Genomic DNA, 23,019 nt, shown 5'->3' with positions numbered 1-23,019 from the left:
TCTTCTTGTTCAGCGAGATGGATGGACCATTCAACTGAAGCACATCACTGTTGTCTCTTCTATACACAGCCCCTAGTGTTTATTATTGCATTGAACACAAACCATTATAGTTTTTAATAAAAAGAATTTATTATAGTGACATGTCCTTTGATACATAAAATCTGCTACAGCAAAGTCTATTCCCCTTGCAAACACAAGTAAATATGGGTGGGAAAAAAAAAAAACGTGTCAGCCTTTCTAAATGATGTGCAAAATATCCCACAAACTAAATACAGACACATTTCAGATTATTGATCCCATACTGGCATGTGTGACTATAGCTACGAAGAACTCAAACTGATTTCCTTTAATAAAGGAGTGTGAAGTGGCTCAGGGAAAAGTGCCATCATTTACATCAAATATGACAAACATTATTACACGGAGGGGAGAGGGGAGGGGAGAGATGACACATAAGAAGAGCTGTGGATTTCCTACACAATCTCTGGGAAGATTTACACACAGGCAGTTTTGACTGAAACATGCTGAGTTCCCAGGTGTAGTTTTCAAACTTTGTCCAAATAAAAAAAAAAATCCATTGATTCTGCAATTACATTCTGTTCAACCTTTAAATTAGGGAATTCATGTTGGATCCTCTTAAATAAAGTCGATTTAAAGTCGAAAAAAAGAATTTTTCTTTTGAAAGTTAAATAAAAGGATATAATTTTACATAGGCATGAGAGGCATCAGTGCGTATTAACTGTGGTAAATATTTTCTATAAATCTTCTTTATTCTTTTAAGGGTAAATGAAAAAAAAGTACAAATAAATTATCCAATATATTCAATGTTTATAACACTTTTGAGAATAAAATATTTGGAGTATCCTCACAAACTGAGAACTATGCAAGTTTTAACATTTAAAATGTTATTTCATTAGACATCTGTAAATATAAATAAAAATAGAATAAGAAACAGTTGTGCCTTTCGAAATGAAATAAGGACTAAATCGAACGTCATATCTTATGCTTAATCTGTGAAATAAAAAATCAGGCCATAAATAGAACATAAATACCTCAAAAAGAAAGAAAAAAGAAAGAAAAGCATTCAGTTCCTTTTTCACATTTGGTTGTCTAAGATTGTTGAACTTGATTAAATTGCATTTTCCTCATTGACAAGGACTTGAGCACCATGTCAAATAATGATCAAAACCACTGAAGGCTTAAGAAACTTTCAACTGAAAGAGTGTCAGCAACGCATTATTGTTTCAAACGAAGTATAAAACTCTGATTGGACCCTGTGTCCGACCTGCAGAAATGACCTCAGGCTCTGACCCCTCTGTGGACGGCAGACTCACAAACACATCGAGAAGTTCAACGAGTGAACACCTGTCTTTTTAAAAAAAAAAGACAACAATCTGTCACACTGGTGAGGAGTTTGCAGAGGCAGGGATTACATTTGGGCAGGATGGACAGTCAATGTGTCAGAATTAATGAGAAATGAATGATGCCCAATGTTTTAAAAAATCTCAAATAAAGGGAGACAAAATACATATTAATATATATGTAGACAATAACTTAACAGGAGTGGCTTACAATGGAAAAAGTACTTCAAAAGTTAGACTCTTGACCTTATTCCGTTTGAAAATCTGAGACAAGACTACAGCATTTTTGTCCATTAACGTTCTCGAACTGACCTGACTCAGCCTGAGCAATTTTGCGAGGAAGAACGAGCAAATATTGCTCCATCACAGTGTGCAAATTTTTTAGAAAATGATGCAAAGAGACTACGAGCTGCTATACCTGCAGTAGGCGGATGTTTGAACCAAGTAAGTGACCAAGATGAATGAATACTTAAAGGGTTATGATAGTTCGGTTTTTGTTATTATTTTATGATTTAGGTGTATTTAATGTATTAAATTTGTTTTAATTAGATTTTGCAGAGGAAAATGTCACTCAGATAAAAAGTACCTAACTAATGCATCAATGTCCAAAGCTATGAAACAATTTAAATGTAACAAAAAAGAAGAACAAAAAAAGACGGGAACACTTTTAGGTCACTCTTAGCTTGTTGTGACACTGCTGTACAAACATAACAAACATGCAAAAGTAAATATGAAAATAAAGCAAATATGGCAGTTACACAATGTCTTCCCAGTGCTCTGCTAGCGCACAATCAGCTTTTAAAAACAAAATCGAAAAGCAACCCCAAATGGACAGAATTTGTCCATGCGACCAACACTGCTTCGTTGCCACGATGACGGACCCTCATGAAAATCTAACTGACCTTTCAGCTACTGGAAAATGCCACATCAGTGCACTTCATAACTTTTTGGACATACCAAAGACGGACGACCATATTCCAACTTCATCGGTTTCCACTCTTTTGAAACAGAGCTGTACCTGAAAAATATATAATTTCAATCCATTCATTTGATACCACACCTAGTCTGAGGTAAAAGGAAATGTCCTGTGACTGGATATGGATAAAACAATGCTACAACTGATCAACTAATACAGCACTGACAAGTTTCTGTTTTGCACTAACACTTGTCACTGTTAATCAGTCTCTTCAAGAATCGAATGCCCGAGTGCTAAAACCCCCAGAAACTTCAAGAAGTCACGAGTGTTTCTTTTCCTTCGCTGAACACCGCTTCCTTTGACTGAATTTGGTCATGCTTTAACAAAACAGTGTTCAAATCGTATGTATCATATATGTATACTTCTATATGCACAAATACACGGTTGTAGGTCTTAAGGACACCAGGATGATGAGTAATGGTGTTCATGATTAATGAGTAGTAAACTGAACCCTAAAACACACTGAGGCATGTAACAGACAACAGACAACTGGCAAAACTATATGTTTGAAAAATTTGAATCAAAAAAAAAAAAAAATCCCCTCTATTTTGCCAAAGCTTATATCACAAAATGTGCAATACCAGCTAAATACAATCAATCACTCTTTGTGCCACTTGAAAAATTGGATTAATATTAGTTTTCACGTCGTTTTTCAAATAATTATTTGAACTGAAATAAGGAGGAGGGAGGATTCTCAAGAGTGGCAAACATAGAAAACAAACGACAAAAGACAAAAGATGAGGAAGTGGTCTAGTATTTCTGTGTTGCAGCACAAGGGGTGTCTGCATAATGTGCCTGTGTATAGGTTAGTGCTAACTGCACGCAGGATCATGGCAAGAAGGACCTCATTCAGCCGTGTGGAATGAAGGAATGAGACGTTTGTTTTGAACATGTGACGGCCTCAGTTCCACCTTAACCCCCAGGAGAGTGCAAATATCCCAAAACACTTGAGCCCTGATGGGACTCTTGCCCACTCACTAGAACTCAGCAAACTCTTTTGCACACTTTTCTGTTTGCGAGACACGAATGTCCTCCTCTTCGTAGTCGTCAAAGTTGCTCGTATCGCCTGGTCCTCTGCACTTCGGCAAGAAGGGGGCTTCAACCTTAGGATGTGAAATGCAATGTTTATTTTTTTTTTTCTGTGTCAAACAAGGAGGCCTTTTAAAGTTACAATGAGAAAATCACGACCTACCTTTCTCTCATAGACGGCAATCCAGTCTGTTGTGGAGAACCACTTGTGATTTTTTATGTCATTCACACCATTCTTCAGGTTGCCAAATCTCTTCGTCAGGTCTACCTGAAGCAGGTTTCTCAGCAGATCCTTCAGGTCGGAGCTAAAGTGAGAGGGGAATCGTACCTACAAGATTGAAAAACAAAAAAAAAAACATTAGTTATCAGAAATAAATTGCAGAACATTTTGTGTTACTTCACCTGATTTCTTTAATATGCTGGATTGAGAAGAAGAGAACCAATGTGTAGTTTGGTCTTTATGGCCGAAACCGAAGCTGAAAACTGTCCAAATATTTAACCGTTCAAAATATTTACATTCATTGCGCAGCGTACCTTGCCAGACACAATCTTTTCGTAGATCTGGATGGGCTGATCAGCAAAAAAGGGAGGATAACCAGCAGCCATCTCATAGATGAGGACTCCAAGTGCCCACCAGTCCACAGCTTTGTTGTAGCCCTGAAAGACAGGAATTATTTACATTTATTTTTTCGAAAGCTGGTTATGCTTAAGTAGGAAAAACTGCCTGAAAAGAAAATCAACAGTGTAAGTCAGAAAGTCCTAGGACATAAAGTTCGGACCATACCTATCTGGACGGTTACACATTTTCTATTTTTCAGATTCTGCTAATTAGAATAACAGAAGATAATGGACACTACATCACAGTGCCAAGTCTCAGCTTCAATCTGACTAGGTGTGTATCAACTAAGAAAGAACTGTGTGGGAGGTATAGATCTTTCACAAATGTCCAAAGTTTAGGAGTTTAAGTTTAACTGGACATCACACTCAAAGAACAATTCCGGGCAAATTCAACATGGCGTTATAGTTTCCTAATATTTTAGGTCGAAAAGAAAGAATCTGAAGATTTTCTTTTTAATTGCTCCGGTTTTGCAGTAGTTCTGTCTGTCCCCACATCGCCACGGCAGCGGTGAATGGGAGCGGACCGATCTTACGCTGTTTACATCCCTCAAAACTGCATTTTTTTTTCCACAGACAGCGTCAGATGGCTATTCAAACCAAGGCGTTGTTTACTTCAAGCAAGCAGACACGTTTGTAAAGGCTAACTATGTTTACAGGTCGTCTGAAGCTCTCCCGTTTGTTTCATCAACAAAGTAATATCAACTGAGAGCCACAAATTCTTTTGAAAAAAAAAAAAAAAAGTGTTTTTTGAGGGATGTAAACAGCGTAAGATCGGTCCGCTCCCATTCATCGCTACCGTGGTGATGCAGGGACACACAGAACTACCGCAAAACAGGAGCAATTACAAAGAAAATATTCAGACTCTTTCTTTTAGACCTAAAATATTAGGAAACTATCACTCCAGGTTGAATTTGCCTGGAATTGTCCCTTAATACTTCACAGAAATGTTTTGTGGTTGATGACTGAAGTATTTGACTGAAGCACGAGATGTTGGTTTTTCTCTCCACACTTTTTTTTTTTTTTTAATCATTTTGATGGATGTTGATTTTAGTTTCATCCGGCCACAGAACTTTGTTCTTGAACTCAACCAGCTCTATTTATAATTTGTGTGTCTGTTTATAGATGCTTATCCGCTGTTTGCACCGTGTGTGGTATCCTCCTGGGTTAAGGTTGTTGAATGCTGAAATTGATTGTTGACAAGATAACATGTACAGTTACATCCTGGAGAGTCAATTTGACTCTTTAAGGGAACTTTTTTCACCACTTGAATGATTTTCTGGTCATCCACCAGAATTGATCTGTCAAGTCATTGACGAAGACGATGCTGGGTGGATTTGAACCCGTGTAGCTGTTTATTGGGCGCCTGCTCTACCAAGTGAGCTATATAGTGAGCCCCACTGTTTGTCATTTTCTAGTTTTCCTGCCCACAACTTCCTTTTAAGAAAGTACTAAACTGTTGATTTTGGCAAACAAACTACTTTTGAGGCCTCTCTGACAAAGATATTCACTGTTTTGTCCTTCACTTGAAAGGTCATCTCTTTACTCCGATACTCTACTCCTGATCAAGGCACATTGGGGCATTCAATGGCGTACTGGTTGAGGGTCAGGGTGCATACTATAGCACATAACCAAAGTGTCCATGGTTTGATTTCTGGGTGACGGGACCTTTTGTTGTATGTCAGCTATTTCTTTCTGTCTCGGCCGTTGTTTCCCTCTTTTGAACGTTAAGTGTCAAATAATGGTAAAACAGTGCAACACTGTAATAAAGCTGGGGTTATTTCCATATAAAAGGCTACGATTCTTATCACTTTTACCCAAATGTGAATGTGAGGACCCTAGATGCTGAAAGTCAGTGGCTACACCTCATTGTCATTGTTTGAAACCCATTAAGCTGCAGCACGGAGCCAAAAATAAAACTGTGAAAGGTTACACATTGGAATGGACTGCAGTAAGATGGTTTGTATTGGCTAAGTTCAGTACAAAGGGCTCACCTTGCTGAGGATGATCTCTGGAGCCAGGTACTCAGGAGTTCCACACAATGTCCAAGTCCTGCCTTTTACTCTTTTGGCAAAGCCAAAGTCTGTGACCTAAAGGAAGAACAATAAGATCTGTCAGTATGCAAGGACAAAGTACACTCCTTACAGTAACCATTGCTATTAACATCTACATGAAGACATGTGTTTGTTTCACTTTCAGTCTTTATTAGCAGACTAAATGAGTAGTATTTGTGACATTTTTCCAGAACTTCCCCTCTATACAGTATATCAATATCATGTATGTCCTGACAGTCATCTCTGTCCTCTTATAGAATCTAATGAGGGCTTCTGGCTCCCGTCTCACTTACCAAAGGGGTACAGAAAAGTAGCTCCGGCAGAATCTGTTGCTGATGCCTTTTTGTTCTATTTACATTTTTAATTATAAACTTAATATAGATTGTGTACCTGGATATACCCATGTTGATCTATGAGCAGGTTTTCAGGCTTCAGGTCTCTGTAGATGAGGTCTAAGGAGTGAAGGTACTCAAAGGTGAGTACTATCTGAGCTGCATAAAATCTTGCATGGTGTTCACTGAAAGAAGGGAAACGCAGAGAGGCAGATAATGAAATATATGAAAGGCCTCTTTTGAGTAAAGGAGCATGACAGAAGACAGTGAATAAAAGTGTCTATCTCAAAATCTTTGTCCAGCTACAAGTGGCGAGAGCCCAATGTTTTCCTCACCTGAATCTTCCAATACGTCTGAGGTGTGAGAACATCTCTCCACCGGGCACATATTCCATCACCATGTAGAGGTTTGAGTTGTCCTGTTTGAACAAAGCCAGAAACCTTTCAGCATGGTCACAAAATAAACACAACAAATGTGAACTAGTAAGTGCTCTTCAGGTTTAGAAGTTTCCCTGGTGAAACATGAACTGGTAATGTGGCCAGTTAACCATGTTACTGGTTCTAAGAGGTGGGTGCCACTGTGTGTGTACTGTACCTTGAAAGCGTACTCCAATCTGACGAGGAAGGGGAAGGAGACGGCCTGTAGTATTCTCTTTTCATTTAGTGTGTGTTCTATCTGCTTCAACTTCACCACCTGAAAGGTAAAGAATTGAGTAGAGTACTCAGTGTATATCAAGCAGCGCCTGTAATGTCCTCTTGTGCATGTTTTGTGTGGTGTACAACAAGGTTTTCCTGATTTTCGGATGTTAGTTATGCTTGATTTTTAAAGCACAGTGAGAGTTTTTGCATTTAAGACCAATATGACAGATTTAACAGCATCATTTTACATTAAAAAAAAAACAAAAAACTGTCTCTCTTTCTCTTTAGTCAGTGACTGGTTTGCATTTATTCTATTAAAGGTGTGAAGATCAGCATGCGGAGACTTAGAGCTTGCTCAAGAGAGAAAGATAATCCATAATAACCATCATGTTCTGTTTGATTTTTTCCAGAGTTGCTGGATGAAAGAAAAACTAATCTTAAACGTCTGCTAGTCTGGTGCATTCATGAGACGGTGGGGGAGTTTGTCGAACGGCATCAGCAGAGCAAAGCAAAGTGATGGAACAACAGTGAGCGAGAAACACAGAGAGCAAAGTAACCACATCAGAGTCTCACACCTTCACTCAATGCACAACTGGTTTACTCATCATGCAAAGCAGTAAGAATAGTAAGACACAAAGACATAACACCTGATGAACTACCTATTGTATTTTAAGCAATTTTAAAGTCTCTTCAAGGTAATTTGCATGTGTTAATGAAATGACTTACTGGAAAACAATGGCAACCTAGAAAGTAGTAAAATTTGCAAAAACAGTGTATAAAACAATGAAGAGCTCAACATGCAAAGTGGTAAGAGAAAAACAGAGGCTGTGTGAGCAACAATGCACTCTCTAAGTCTCAGTGCAAGTCAAAGCAGTGGGGCTGAAACAAAAGACAGGTCAGATATTCTTTGTGGATTTGAGGGGAAACGACTACTGCTACATGGCTGACACATGGAGGACACGCTAACCTCCTCCTCCTACGACTTTCACATCAGTTTTTACAGATCGAAACTCTCATCGTGTCGCGCCTCTGAGGCTTTCAGTGATAATAACTAGTGGCAGTGCGCGAGAGGAAGCGTTCCATTTCCTTTTATGAGATACACAGCACTTACTGTACGTAGTTACAGCATTTGTCAAGCATGCGAGAGTTTGCTTTTCACAGACAACAACACCATAATTCACAACACTGGTTCCAGGCAGGGGAGGTAGATCATTTTCTTTAAGAAGTACACACTTACTTTTTGTTTGTCCAAGATCTTCATGGCGTAGAACTGGTTTGTTCCTTTATGTTTGACGAGCATAACTCGCCCAAATGAGCCAGTGCCCAAAGTCTTAAATCTATCAAAGTCATCCAGGCCAGTTGTGCTCTAAGGAAACACATTATCAGTGGACATGAGACAGAAAACTGATGGCTGGAATGCTTCGACTTGGCATGTACAGTACGTTCAGTGTACTTGGAGCTTTTACATTTGCCACTAGTGTAACATTTGGTCTTCTTATCAGAGTTTACACTTACTTACTAACAATTATTACTTACTACTAACAATTACACAGTCATCTAGAATGGAAGTCAACAAGATTTTAACGAAAGGAAGTGGTTAAGCAATGGCACAATTTAAAAGAGTATTAAGAGAAATAAAAAAGTCTAAATATAATGTGAAGCATTCATAGAGAACACCATACCTGTGGTGGACACTCCCATTTTCTTAAAAAATCTTCTTTGGCTTTAGCTAAGAACTCTTTCACTGCAAAAACAAAAGAGAGAGGTGTAATAAACACCGAGAATTTAGCAGGTAGCATCACACAATGCTAGACCTGTTAGCATGTTTGGCAAACTGAACAAGGGTAGTTCAAAGGTTCAGGGAGAACAAATGCACTTTCAGGTCAGGCAAATGTCACGCACTGCGGTGGAGGTAGGACTAAACTTGACAAAACGGCAAAAAATACCGCCTTAACAAAACTCAAACCACACACCTAAGCAGGAAACTTTTAATTCACAAAGTGATGCAAAGAGCTCATGTGAACTTTACAGAACTGGCCAATTCAAGCTCAAGCTATTCTGCATCTCTTTCAGAGTAGGTGGGAATTAAGGGGGGGGAGGCAGTAATAAAAGGCAGAGAGAAAAGACAAAATGCAAAACATAACTTAGACTACGGTGCAGGCATTAGAAAGACAGTGCATTATGAAAGTCACAGCAGACATGAGACGTCCAAAGTCACAGAGTCATTGTGGGTGTCTAATGTCTAGCTGGTGTGGTACACTTTGGTATACTGTTACTGATTTAAATGCATACCAAGCACTGATGGACTGCTGTATATGTGGAATCTGTATGTTAACTGGCTAGGTTGTTTAACCTTGTAATATTTAGATACAATAGTACAAGCCTGGTAGGCCTAAGCTGCAGCATAAACATTCTCTCTGTGATTTAGGACGGCTCATGGAAAAATGAGCATACCAAAAGTCTCTACAGTTCACCAAGGGTTTGCAGGAGCATTCACCCACATGGATGGAAATGATGGAGAAGAGAAAGAGAGGAAGAGACATTTATGAAGAGCTAAAAACAAGAACATTTGAGATTCAAGTGGATTCAATGCAACACACGACAAAATGACACTGAAGAAGACAACATAAGGCACCCTACCCACATGTACCTCTTTATATTGTCATAAGATTATTTTGGTTTGAAGACTTTTTTTTCTAAATCGTCTGCAGCTAAAACTAATAATCCATAGTATTTATCAACTGCTTTATAGCACCTTCACCAAGGTTAGTTTTTAGTTTCTTCTTCATCTCTTTCACTCTATTTCTTTCTTACCGGTATTGGATGAGGCTTTTCCTATCCCTACTCTGAATAAGATATTGTCAAACTACAGTCATCTGTCACAGAGAAGATAAAACAACAACAAGTGATTGAAAAGACATTGTAAAAGCACACATAAAAACACATTTCATACTTGCCGAAACAGTAGGAAAAAAATGACAGGACAGCGATATTAAAATGATGTAAGCAACTGAGGCGCCACAAATGGCCTGCACTAAAAACTGCTATGCCTAAGCTGCTTTTACTTATGTCTAAAAGCTGCGTGAAAATACAGCCATTGTGAGCCTGATGAGGAAGGTAATAATAAAAGGTCATGTAACTGGGCGGCTGCTTGTAGTTTTTAAAACCTGACCACCACATGTCAGCCAGTTGAATGAAGCATTAAAAAAATACATCATTATCAAACTATATTAAAAGACCTTCATAATTTGCAATACAAATCTTTATATCTCTTCATATCAAATCTTTTATCTTTATAAGATTAAAATTTTTTAGTTTTCCTGCAAATAAGAACTACTAACACAAGTCAAGGCTCATCGTTTTCAAAGCATCAAATGGTGGAAGACACATTTCAAGTGTGAAAGCAACACTGCACTTACTTAACTTATCCCACATGATGGTGAACTCAGAGATATGAGGTATATCACTCTCTTGTCCTTTTTGTTCTGGGCTACTCTTGCGACATTTCTGAAATAAACGGCTGGCGAAGGATTGCTCTTTTCCCTGAGCCATTTTGAGACTAATTTCTCGATGTGTGAGTGAAAAGGCTCCCGGACAAAAGCAACCGTTTTCAGACTGAAGTGAAATGAGTGACACCAGCTTCCTGTATGCAGCCAAGTGCACTGCAATGCTCGGCTAACCACACAAAGTTAAGCTTCCTGTTCAAGTACTCTGCTTTGGTATCAGCGGCCAATTGCACGTCTACTTGTTATGTGCGGTGTCTTCCGAGAGCACTTATTGGCCCCCCCATGCAAATGGCGATGTTGTTTCGACAAAAGTCTACAAAGACGTTAAAGCGCAGGAAAAGGCCACCCTCTCTTGAAGTTATGTCAAAAACACTGCACAGCTGTGGAGCATTCAGAGTGCAGATAAGGGAACTGCAGGCCTGTAACACCCACCACTGACTAACAGGGGGGGGAAGTTATCTTCAGGTTATTGTGCACTCTGGTGGTACAGTTTAACAATGCAGTTCTTCAAAGAGCTCTCCCCTATGCTTTAAGTCACCCTAAAAAAAAAGAAAGACTTTTATATGACACACTATTATTTAACATGCTGGTGCACAGGAAATGTGGATTTGTTGGGCAGCTGCACTTGGTATTGGCCTCTCTAACTAACTAACACTCAAATGCAAAACAGAAATCTAATGGACATCAACACACAACACTGTGTAAGGAGGAAGGACGTCTCTGTGGATTGGTGCTGCATGCATCCCTATAGAGACACTACAGGTGGCTGGAGTCACAAGGCTAAAAGAGACTGTATGGACTACTGCCAATCAGAAAGCAGGTCAAGATCAGTACTCATCAGACAGACCAATAGCCATGGTACAGTTTAGTGGATTAGCTTGGTCAATACTGACAAAGGGCACATTAAACACAACAGAGTGCCCTCTGGCTACTGCTTTCAAGTGATTAAGCACTTGAGATTGAACAAAAAAATTGCTCGTCAACAGGTGCAATGTGACCAGGAAAGGAGCTACCTTTCCTTGATGTTATACTGTAGCATCCACACACCAGAAGTTCATGCTGCTGTAAGAAAGCAGTGATGGAGGCATGGCTTTTTCATTTACATCTTAACTTGTTGACAGCTGACTTGACACATCAGTGTTAACCAGGTTGGATAGAAACTGTTGCCAGCCAATTTGCAGGCCATATTTAGAAGACAAAAAAACAAACATACAAACAAAGAACTTCTTGTTTATATAACTAGTAACCTTGTCGAGCCAGACCAAACATCCTTAAGGTGAACTAATCTTTAACGTTATCAGGTACCTGTTGTTAACAATGCTGAGGCCTTGTAGTGCAGCTTTAATAGAAACTAATGTTTGCTGCTGTTATCTAGCTCCAAGGCAGCTGATATTAGCCTTTTTAAAAATCAAACACGCTTGAGCCTTGATATAACTTCAGCCTCAACGTTACGTTACAGCGTTAAACATTAAACTGAGTCCAACAGGATCTTTCCTTGTATCCACTCACTGCTGTGGTGGTGGTAAACAGGATGGCTGAGGAGGACCACCACACTGCCATTTTGCTCACATGTCATTTTTCAATGATTAGCTGGCTGGCTGCATCATCTGTGGCACTGTTTCACAAGTGAGATAACAGGCAAACAGAGAAATCATTAGGAGGGGAACTAACCTAACTAACACACCTTGTAAAGTGCCCTATTAAAAGATGGTTCTTCTCTGCAGCGCATATCACTGTACTGTGTCTGCTGCTAGCCACTGGACAACAATTGCTAAAGGCTGCTCTCTATCTCTATCTCTCTCTCCCCCTTACTGACTTTATAATAAGCGATCGCACGCTGTACCACTAATGCTAATGTTAGATGTGGCTAACTGTGGTGTGTTGTTGTTTTTTTTAGGTGCTTAACTTACCGCTTTCTTGCTCATTGCCTTTCTTGGCAGTTGCTGTGTTTCCCATCGTAGGAAGACAGGGCGATGATGCACACACAGCTGGCTAGTAGGAGCGATGATGGTGGCGGTGGCGGTGGGCTAACTTAACAGGGTCCTCCGTTAGCTAGCTAACAAATTTCAGCCTGTGCTAGCTAGGTTTGCTAACAACGACATTAATGTCTTTTTTCTCCTCTTGGTGGGCGGACAGGGACTCGACGTGCTCCGCTATAACCGCCTCGCCGGTCTTTATATTTACAATGTCCTTTTGTCGTTCAAGTATGCCTCCGCTGGAATGAAAACATGATCCAGACTTGTCACCTCTGCCTGCTGTCGTTTTGTGCTGCGTTCACGTCGTAGGAGAATAAACCGTAGAAGAGACGTGCGAAATGGTGCGTTCACGTACCGGTCGGATCTTTTTGTTTTAATACAGTCTATATGGGTGGGATTTTTTTATTTTATTTTATTTTTTTAATTTATTTAAACAAATGCATTTACAAACTAGTCAGGCAAATATTATATCTGTCCAAAATTTAACAAGAGCAGACATCATGTATCAGAGATAAGAATTAAGAATAACATTAAATAAACAAAAGTTAAAGGGGACATATTATGCTCATTTCTGCTTCTTGACATGGTACCTTGATGTCTAAAAGTAATGTAAATAACATGCTTTGGTCAGAAAAAACAAAAGATTGAGCATAGATGGGTTTTCTACACACCAGTTTCACAGCCCTGCTCTAAACGGTCGGTTTATAACCTTCGCTCTGGTAGCTGAGGTAACCATGGGAGCGAGGGCTTGAATGCTCACATCACCCGGCTTGTGTAACTTGTGTAATAAGCCGGGTGAAATTAAAACGGCTTGTAAAGAGACACATTTTCTGACTATGGCAGTTTACAAAATGTTGACGTAGTTGTCAAAACTTACGTTTAAGGGGTGAGGAGGCCCTCCGGATACGCAAATACACATACTAAAGCAATGAAAAAGTGAGTTTTGCATAATATGTCCCCTTTAAATAAACAAAAGTTAAGATAAGTGAGTAAAAAAACAAAACAAACACATATCAAATATAGAAGGGAAGAGAAAAAGAAAAACATACATTAAATCATCCAGGATTAAAACAATTGTTACGCTACATTAGTCAGATCATTTTTGAACATTGCATAGAGGTCTTTGGCATGTTTGGACTTAATACATTTTAGGGACTTAATATGGAGATGGAATTCATTTAAAAAGTATGTGAAGATGGGTGGAGTTTTTAGATATTTGGCTTTGTGAATAAAGAATTTGGCTAGGATTAGTAAGACATTTATCGTTAAGTCCAATTGTTTGTCTTTTAATATAACACCATAGGTAATACTATTGTAGTTTAAGTCTGGCATTGTTGGTTCTTTTCTTTTTCTTTTTTTGGGGGGGTTAGGGTTAGGGTTATGGGTGGGATATGTTGTGTGCAAATGTTATTTTAGTTCGTTTCATGTAGTAACTCGATTATTATTATTATACTTATTATTATTATCACCAACTCAGTGGTGAGAAGCGTTGAAGCCCACCACTTCTTAGGCCATTTTTTACATACAGTCTAGTTTTAAGCCTATAAAACAGAGCTCTTTACTATAACAACCACTGAACCACATTAGACATCTCTTGTTATTCAAGAACTCTGATCACAGAAGGTAATGAAAAATCCTTAAATTTCCAAGTGTGAATCATGTCAAGTAGAGCCTGTATTTCCCTTGAGATATGAATGTAGCATTGCTTGGCAGAAAGTAAAAAAAAAAAAAAATTAAATAAAACTTTTCAGACTATCCTTCAAAGCCAAGTGTAGGCAGCTTGGAAGACAATATACAAGTTTTGCACGCTGATTTGGGAAGATAAAAATAAATGAGAAGTGTAATGAAGTTTTAATTGCAGACATTTCAGACGGAGAAAAAAATCTACAGGGTATGTTGTTCTCATTTCTATTGAATGACCATAATTCAACTGAACAACAATAGATTCAATTCTTAAGTCCATGCTCCCTTTTGAGAATTTATTGTATAAAGATCTGTAAGCCTGCATGTAGCTCACATGCCTGCCTAACTAAACAAACTTAGAGTAAACAATTCGCTTACTTTTATTAGATGATAAATTGTTCCTGCACCCAAGCAGGCAGGCCACCATCTAGGTCTACTATTTGTGGTAGCCTCGGAGACACTTTTTCTTTCTTTCTTTTTTATCTCATCCAATCAACCGTGGACGTTTTTCAGATGCCAAATGACTACAAACTTTTCTTAGAGGCCAGTGGATGAGTGACATGGAAACATGCAAAATAAGAGCTGGAAGCTGAAGAGCTGTATCAGTATGGATAACCCTAACATTAGAATTGTTATTGTAGAGAGAAAAAAGAAAAAAGTAGAGCTTGATGGAAAACTTTAAAGAAGCAAATGTGTCTGACCCATTTTGATGAGGATATCCACACTGATTAATTATTACTGTCCGAAAATAAAATGAATAGCACGTTAATGACCTCTGAGCGGGTCGCGTCCATTAAGCTCAGGGTTGTTTTTTAGCACCATGGCCAGCGACACACAGTTGCTAGGTAGCCTCCTTGTGAATGTATCAACCAACGAGTTGTGTGGAGGAAGAGCCGCACCGAAACCTACGCCAAACAACTAAAGGTGCGGGGGTAAAATAACTCGCAGCTGCTGTGATAACACGTTTGTTTTCATCTCACAGTTACTTAATATTTGGAAATAAAAAAAAAATGCTGACTTAACACGTACGACCTACAGCACATTAAATGTCACGTTGGTACCAGGTTGAGAATGCAAACTTCAGCACTTCGTTCAGGTCCCCCACCCCCCCTCTCTCGCAGAGCGAATGGTTTTGCCCATGGACTCGCTCCAGCACTCGTAGCAGCACACCACCAAGAAGACTACAAGATTCTGATTTTTTTTTTTGTGTCTGTGTGTTGTGTTGTGTCTGTCAGTTTTCATTTGTAACGCCTTTACACGCCATATAAACACTGGTATAATCTTGAAAATACTCTCCAGACTGGACGGCCTGTCTAAAGAGACCTCAGTGTCTCTTCTCTCTCTCAACGTCGGGCAGTGTCGTTCGGGTGAGACCAGAAAAAAGCTGCACTGCCAGTGCCTGGAATAAATAAGGTAACGTTGTTTTAACGGGGCTGCTCAGCTTTCGCCTCTCCATCCATCCATCCTTTGCTCGGTGGCGCCGCGGCTAAGCTAACAGTAGAGACTAGTATAGTGCAGGGTCATTATGTTTCCTTTAAGAAATATCAGACGGTTATTCCCACTCAGGGTTTTTATTTTGTATTTTGTTAATTTGGAAAAAAAAAAGATTAAACCTTCATTCACTGAGCAGTTAAACGTTAACGTTTCCGTTACGCTACATTTAATGGAAGCAAGTGATGTGGGGAAGCACCACTACCGGATTGTTTCCCTGTTTGATCAATCCACCTGACCTGTGCAAGTGGCTACTAGCGACCCGACGTTAGCCACAGCTTGCTAGTAGCCGCCAATTCATAGCACTAATACACCTGTGTTTACGCTGCGTGACATTTAAGGTGTGAGCGTAAAACAATTTCCCTGATTGCCCTAATATGCACACATATTTATACGCGGGATTTAAGAAATCCACTTTGTGCTAATCCCGAAATACAGACAGCATATCCAGAGGGGGATGGCCTACAATCCTTGAAGTGATCTGGAAGATACCATATTGACTGCTATTCTTTGACAGGCTTTTTTAGGTCCTCTCGCTGCTCATAGTAGCATAGCTTCTTGGTTAGCTATACAATATATAGCCTATCTGACTGGATATGAAAGGCTACTGGACACATTTGGCTTTGGATGCTCAGGAACAGATTGCTGATTGACTGAAGGAGCCATTTAATTTCCTCTGGCCTGCTTGTAGTCCAGTGTGCCACTTACAGTACAGACCACAAGCTGGTAGAGCACACTGAAGATGACCATTCCCAACAGAGCAGATGGATTACATAATAATAATAACAACAACAACATCATAACATATGAGATCTGCATGGCATCCTGGCTAAGGCGCTTAAGAGGGATATGATATGTATAATCTTTTATTTTTATGCCAGCTACAGTTGGCATCCTTAAGATTTTTTGGATTAACACAACGTTGCACAGTATCTACATGATCAGGCTTCATTGCTCTTTGACACCATAACTGAAGTCAGGTTTTGTCCACTTATTTATGTTTAAAGGCTGGATTTCTACATTGCTAATACTTTTTTAGAATTACATATACGCTTAAGAACAAGAAATTTAACCTGCTCTAACTGCAAATCAAATCATAGGAGTAATCTTGGTTGTCATCAAAAGTTCATGCATACCAGGCGCAGTCGGTTTGCTGTTGATAAGCCAGGATACTCATAAGCACTGATAATACTCCACACAAACAAAACCTACCTTGTTACAAAAGTGCAGTGCCTTTGAACAAACCTATGTGCAGACTGTAGCAGCCATAAGTAGGCTATATGGTCAAGTAAGATTGTAGTAAATATAATAGTTAAATATAATAGCATTAATATAATAGCATTCACAGCAGTGGCTGTACTTTTGCATTTGACCATTTTGCCCACATCCCTGTACACCCCCCTGATTCTCTCTGATAAAGTGAAGCTTAACATTCAGCTGTTTGTTGGTGTATTTCAGTACCCTGTGGGCTGACAGCTCCCACACTTGTTCCTCCTCATATTTGGAAGAAGGCATCGAGCCAGAGTTGGGTCACTGGTTCGGGCTAATTTTAGTTCCACTGGCAATTCTAAACCAACTGCTTTCCTGTGAGAGTAGTCTGCAAACCGAGCTACCATTTTTCTTTTTTTTTTTTTACTGGAAGACAATGTGGTGGTCATGGCCAAACAGATAATGATAGAAGTGAAAATAGTTATTACAAACATGATCTTGCAAGCAAACGATGTGTTTTAGTTCTCTAAGATAAGGTAAAATGTTCAAAGAAAGGGTTTATACAGTTTATGTAACACTTGAAAATTATTTTGTTTACATTTGCTTTTCAGTTGAGGATGTGCAGGAGTACATGCCTCCCTTCTTAGCCAATGTGTCCGCCCTTTTAAATGGTCATACATACCCCGAGGTCCCACTACTGCTGTAATGGCAAGATCGGGCCATGGTGCGCACAGAAAAGAAATTGTGTCTGCAAATTGTCCTCTTTCACACAAGGCTAAGTGGTGTTTCCCCAAGCCTCTCCATTGATTCTGTGTTTGATGACTGCTTTTAAGATGGAGTTTCATGTAAGGCAGGGAAAACATAAAACAAACCCCTTGGGGATGTACCAGTGGTTCTTGAAGGGACTTGTGTAATAATAGGTGTGACACCTCAGCTTCTCTTTTGAAGACTTGTTGTAGAGCTGTTTTGCTGAGCTGCCTGTGTTGATTTGCTTTTGATATGAAAGGGGATACAATATGTTTGTAGGTGCCAGTGACAGTGGTGGTAAAATGTGTGTGAAGATGAATTTCTCTGTAGAGTTTTGAACTTGAGCCCCTTTGATATTGCTCTAGTAAATGTTTGTGACGTGGCCTAAATGCTGCAGCCCAAATAAACAGACAGACAATAATGATATTGTATATACAGCACGTATACTGCAGCTATATATACACCAGAAAGCCACAACTTTAAAACCAGTTACTGAAAGTAATGTTGTGGCTTCCTGAAAGACAGCCATGACATGCAGAAATGTAACACAAGGTGACACACATTTGACCAACTTTCACAGGACAATAAGAGGGAGAGTGTGCATAATAACTATGCTCTGAAAGCCAGATGTGTGTTGTCATGCACTCAGGGACAGTGAAACAGTGAGTGGTGCAGATGAGCAGCATGTAAAACTGACTCCACAATGAATCCTTTCTATGTGGCAGAGGGGATGTGCATGAGCTCAGCAGCATCCACAGGAGCGCTGCCCATTCAGCTCCACTGTGATGGTCCTCTGGCTCTCTCTGTTGGACAAAGTGTGTCACTGCATCAGAGGATTAATGATACACACACTCTACTCAGCGGGAGGGATTTAGTTAAGATTTTGTTGTTAATACTCCACTGATGGATTAATTGTGATGATGTTTTCTAGTGATAGCAGTAAAATGTGACGCGAGGAAAGTTTAAAAACACCCTGAACCCATTTTGTGGATGTTCTCATGGTGAAAAGTAGAAATTTTAGAAGGCAGAAGATTGATACAAACATCCCTGAAAAAAAAAAAAAACATCCAAAGAAAGAAGCTTGAAGATGCTTCATCAAAGTATTCTTGTAGCAGTGTAGTGGTAATGATTTCCTCTGAAAGATTTTTACTTTATAAGCCAGGATATATTACAGGGATAGTGAACAGAAATATGGTCGCTGAGCTGAATTCAAACCTGTGCTGTCACAACAGGATGCCATGCTTTAGGCCCCACTCAATCAGCCACAACAGTTACTCTTATCTTGCATTTAGTTAACACTGAAATCCCACTTAATGTCATGTGAGTCCAAGTAAAACTGGGCCCTCTTGTGGCCGATAACCACCATTACCATTAAGACAAATGAAAACATGAGGCCTTTTTGCTGGGCCATCAATCAGTGTGCTACCAAAGCGCCTCAACTGTGACCGTATGTGGTTGCAAGGCAAACAAGCTTAGACAGAAAATCAGTGTTGGTATTTTACTTTAAAAGATGCAGGAAACAAAATCTAATCACATTGTCTGTGGAGATATTTGACATAAAGTGAATTTATGTTTGTTAAAGGGCTTCTTTGAGTTAAAATAGTGACTTGACTTTAAAAAGTCTTAATGCAAAATATTTGCTGTTTGAAACCGAAGATAGGGAAAACATTGTGGTTTAGCAGCACTATTTGTAATTATAGATATTGAGATAAATTGCATTAGTAAAACATAACTTTATGTCTGCTGTAGCTGAAAAACAATTAACATGCCTATTTGCAGGGTTGATGAATCACAAAATGAGCAATAAAATAATTGTTCCCTGATTTATGCGGGAACTGGGTGTATTTATTGTAGGGAGGTTACTTGCATCACAGAATGCACATGTGCTTTAGTAGTAGGTATGTGAGTGTTTAAAGCAGAAGTAAGCAATATTTTTGTGTTAATATAAGTCTTAAATAGTTATATCTTCCGACAGCAATCACTTACATAGAGTGTTTGGACTGAAACACGGGTCTGTCAGTCACTCTGCTCTGCTCTGAGCCGAGGAGAAAACTTTTCTCGTATCCTACAATTTTTATCCAATGAGGAGAGAGAACGGCATGCAGGGCTGTGTGTGCAGCCAAGGGATGCGCCTGAATGTGGTGACGTAGGGACGAGGACTGTTATGGTGCGTTCAAGGCAACCCGTAACTCGTGTTTTTCCGTCCTGTGAAGTCGTACCAGTTCGATCTGGTACGAGTTCACGGGTCGGAAGTTACGAGTAGGGCTGGGCGATATGAGAAAAAATCCTATCACGATAATTTTTTTCATATCAGTCGATATCGATATATATCACGATAGGACTCAAGTCACTGTTTTTGTCAAGCCTAAATGTTCCATCATACTCACAAGTGAGATTTGAAGATATCAGAAGGTTATTTCTGATTTAAATATTTATTTTTCGTCAAAAATTGAACATTTCAGATGTAATGATTAACATATAAAAGCAATGAGTAGCCTAATAACAGTTTCAGATAAATAAAACTGGTATTATATACAGTTAGTTTCAACCAAATAATTTGATTGGACAAGAGACATAAATGAGTGCTGATATACAGTACAACAGCACTGGGTCTTTTTACAGACATTATCACTCCGCTCTTCAGGCGTTCTTTAACATTACATCAGACAGGAGTTAGGTCAGAGCCACGCTCCCCATACAGGAGCTGCTCCATCTCTCTGCTGCTGCTACAGTTATAAACGGACGTGAAAATTAAAACCCGGACCTGACGTGGCCCGTCTAATTAGCGATCATTCTCAGCCTAAACCCGGCTGAAAAAGAAATAGGAAGAGAAATCGCCGCGGTTAGCGTTTGCTTCGCAAGTGGCCAGTGTATAGGTCGGCACAGCTGAACAGTGAACAGTGAACAGTGAACAGTGTCGCTCTGGTGTGAGCAGCAGCAGCAGCAGCAGAGCGGCCACGCCGTAACTGCGCTCCCTTTGATGTGTGACGGCAAGCTGCCTGCTGTCTCCGTGGTTAAAGTTTAGGGTTGTTTACACCTACTGTATTAGAGTTCAATCAATCTGGGTTAATGTAAACATGACGTACCACGTCTTTTCGCGGTCACTCGTTCTCCTCCATTTTTTCTTTCGAGGCAACACTCATTCTCTCTCTCTTTTTTACTGGCGATGCCCCGCTGCTGACGCCAGGCTGCAGCAGCCCAAACATTACCACGTGTTGTTGTGCTGTGTACAGTCTTCCTGTGCTGTGTCAATCTAACCTGGTTGGCTCAGCCAGTGGTTCAGCGCGGCGCAACTCTCGTTTTCATTGGCTGTTTCAAAACATGAATGAATGAAACCTATCGACTTTCTATCGACCACGTTTCATATTGCTATTGAGTAAAGTTATATCGCAATATATATCGTTATCGTTTTATCGCCCAGCCCTAGTTACGAGTGGCCGTTATAGTGACTTTCACCGGTAAAACAGGTCGGAAAAACACGAGTGGGTTGCCTGGAACGCTACAAAGTCGTAAGTTGTGACTTGAGGCTGTAATTTACGGTTTCGAAAGCCTGCCTGGAACGCAGCATTAGCCAAAACGACTGGATCGCTTACTTCTGCTTTAAATGTGTTTAGTTGCATCACATGAACCCCCCCCCACTCCTGAGGGTTTAGATGACACCAAGGTCCAGAGCACCTATGGAGACTGTTTTCTGCCTCCTGTACAGAGAGCCAGTGCACCGATGGGAGGTGGGGGCAGGTTGTCAACAGCACAGCTTGCCTCACTTTATCACTGTGACTCTTTGTTGTGGCTCTCCCCCTCTCGGCTGATCTCATTCCCGTCTCGGTCCTCCCCGGGATCAATGTGCTTACCAGGGGCAGACCAAGAGGCTGACGGTGAAGACTATTGAGTGATCAAGTAATGTGATTGGATTGTTTCCCTATCTTGATTTGTCCAGAGATGCTGATCGAATCAATACAGTTGCTTTACTTCGAATGTCTATGTGTGTACACATGCACTTCAAGCGTATCTCTGTATGTGTATGTGTGTGTTTGTGGCGTCTCAGTATATTCTCACCACTAGAGGCTACTGTTGATCTCTTTATGAAATGCAAAAGAGGCATCATGAAACAGTGTACTATAGCTGTAGCCCAAAAAAATGTGTTACCTATGATTTATGATTTATTTGCATCTGTTTAGCTCCACTTTTTTGATTAGGATTATTTTTCCTCGGCAAAATCATAATATTATGATTAGAATTTCTGATTTTTTCCCCTCCTTCCAACCATATGAGGCTGAGCGGAAATCTTCCTTACTTGCATAGGATATCATAAGGAATTAATCAAGATGAACCCCCCTGAGCTTCGAATATGCAGCAGTTAATATTCGGAAACTTTAAAAACTCTATTCTATTTGTAAATAGGAAGTTTTAAAAAACTAATGTGAGGCAGTTGGCTCCCAACGATTTGGCTGTTGTGACCCTTGGAAAAAAAAAAGTCTTTGCTTCGTTGCGACAGCTTGTCACTGCTTGGATATGTTTATGTTTTTAGTCAGGCCAGAAGGATATTTTGAGGGATAATATGACTTGAAAAGATAAAACTATCCATTAATTTACAAGGAGAAAAAAAAGAAGAAAGATTAGAGTAAAATACATGAATATGCATCATTTTGTCTCCTGTTAATCAGTGCAGATTTATCTTGTGACCGATTAATGGAGGACAGGTCCTGACCCTTCGTCCATTAGTATGGATTATTGTGAATTTTTTGCAGCGACATGCACACTTTGACTTGTGGGGACAATGAGCAGCTGGAACCGTTTCAGCTACACTGTAAGGCTTGGAGACAATTCATGCCTTGGCAGTCCATCAATGGGCAGAGTCACACTGTTTCACACCTGTGGGCAGTTAGGAGTCTTCAGTCCACCTGAAAGCTGCTTTGTCTTTGAAAATGGGATGAATCTACAGCACCTGGGCATGAAAATTCACAGTGACAAAAAGAGACCATGCAAACTCCACACAAAGAGGACAGGGACTCAAATGCTCCCTCCTTGCTGTGAGGCAGCAGCGCTAACCACTGAGTCACTTTGCTGTTCCAGCCAACAAATTTTTATGAGACAGGACATCTCAGCATTGGTTGATTACCTCCAAAAATGGTTTGATGACACACACACACATACGCACAGACCACAGCCAAACAATAACAGAATTTGGCTGGTGACTGGTGTTAATTTCCCACACTGTTCATAGCCTGGAGCATCCTTTTAACAAACCAGTGTAAAGATGCCATCTGTTTGAATGAAGTGACCTCCCAGCCATACAATGAAACCCAGCTGGCATAAGCATAAGACACAATGAGATGCTGCAGACCCTTTACTTGACAACCACATTAATATTTCACAATGGTTCCATGGAATACCAATTAGTCCAG

The 23,019-nt window shown here is 39.9% G+C and overlaps 2 protein-coding genes across 7 annotated transcripts in view; one reads left to right on the top strand and one right to left on the bottom strand.

The window, feature by feature from the left end:
• Positions 1 to 104: 104 nt before the first annotated feature.
• Positions 105 to 12,825, bottom strand: prkacba (protein kinase, cAMP-dependent, catalytic, beta a). 2 transcript variants are annotated; one of them, XM_085774458.1, is made up of 10 exons: positions 12,419 to 12,825; positions 8,685 to 8,746; positions 8,240 to 8,368; positions 6,959 to 7,057; positions 6,700 to 6,782; positions 6,423 to 6,549; positions 5,973 to 6,068; positions 3,898 to 4,020; positions 3,527 to 3,691; positions 105 to 3,437 (listed from the first exon to the last, which is right to left on the bottom strand). In XM_085774458.1, the coding sequence occupies exons 1-10, from the start codon at positions 12,462 to 12,464 to the stop codon at positions 3,312 to 3,314; spliced, it is 1,056 nt and encodes a 351-aa protein (XP_085630584.1). In that variant the 5' UTR covers positions 12,465 to 12,825; the 3' UTR covers positions 105 to 3,311. The 2 variants fall into 2 exon arrangements, with proteins under 2 accessions (XP_085630584.1, XP_085630583.1); XM_085774457.1 differs by lacking the exon at positions 12,419 to 12,825 and adding an exon at positions 10,422 to 10,636.
• A 2,476-nt stretch (positions 12,826 to 15,301) lies between these two features.
• The window catches only part of ttll7 (tubulin tyrosine ligase-like family, member 7), a 67,475-nt gene continuing 59,757 nt past the window's right edge, over positions 15,302 to 23,019 (top strand). For all 5 annotated transcript variants that reach the window (XM_085774454.1, XM_085774452.1, XM_085774453.1 and 2 more), the window contains exon 1: positions 15,302 to 15,580. The gene's annotated coding sequence lies outside the window, so the exon portion shown is untranslated. The remainder of the gene's footprint in view (positions 15,581 to 23,019) is intronic.

The sequence above is a fragment of the Trachurus japonicus genome, chromosome 4 (genome assembly GCF_045865225.1).
Source record: "Trachurus japonicus isolate A0001 chromosome 4, Traja_1.0".
Taxonomy (NCBI): domain Eukaryota; kingdom Metazoa; phylum Chordata; class Actinopteri; order Carangiformes; family Carangidae; genus Trachurus; species Trachurus japonicus.
The sequence above is the reverse complement of the archived record's forward strand: the minus strand, read 5'-3'. Positions and strand labels throughout refer to the sequence as shown.

Excerpts from the sequence above, each read along its gene's own strand:
- prkacba (XM_085774457.1), bottom strand. The coding sequence starts at position 10,554 with ATGGCTCAGGGAAAAGAGCAATCCTTCGCCAGCCGTTTATTTCAGAAA. Across the intron at positions 8,747-10,421 it reads CATCATGTGGGATAAGTTAA|TGAAAGAGTTCTTAGCTAAA; the intron begins GTAAGTGCAGTG and ends TTGTTTTTGCAG. Across the intron at positions 6,550-6,699 it reads AGACGTATTGGAAGATTCAG|TGAACACCATGCAAGATTTT; the intron begins GTGAGGAAAACA and ends CCCTTCTTTCAG.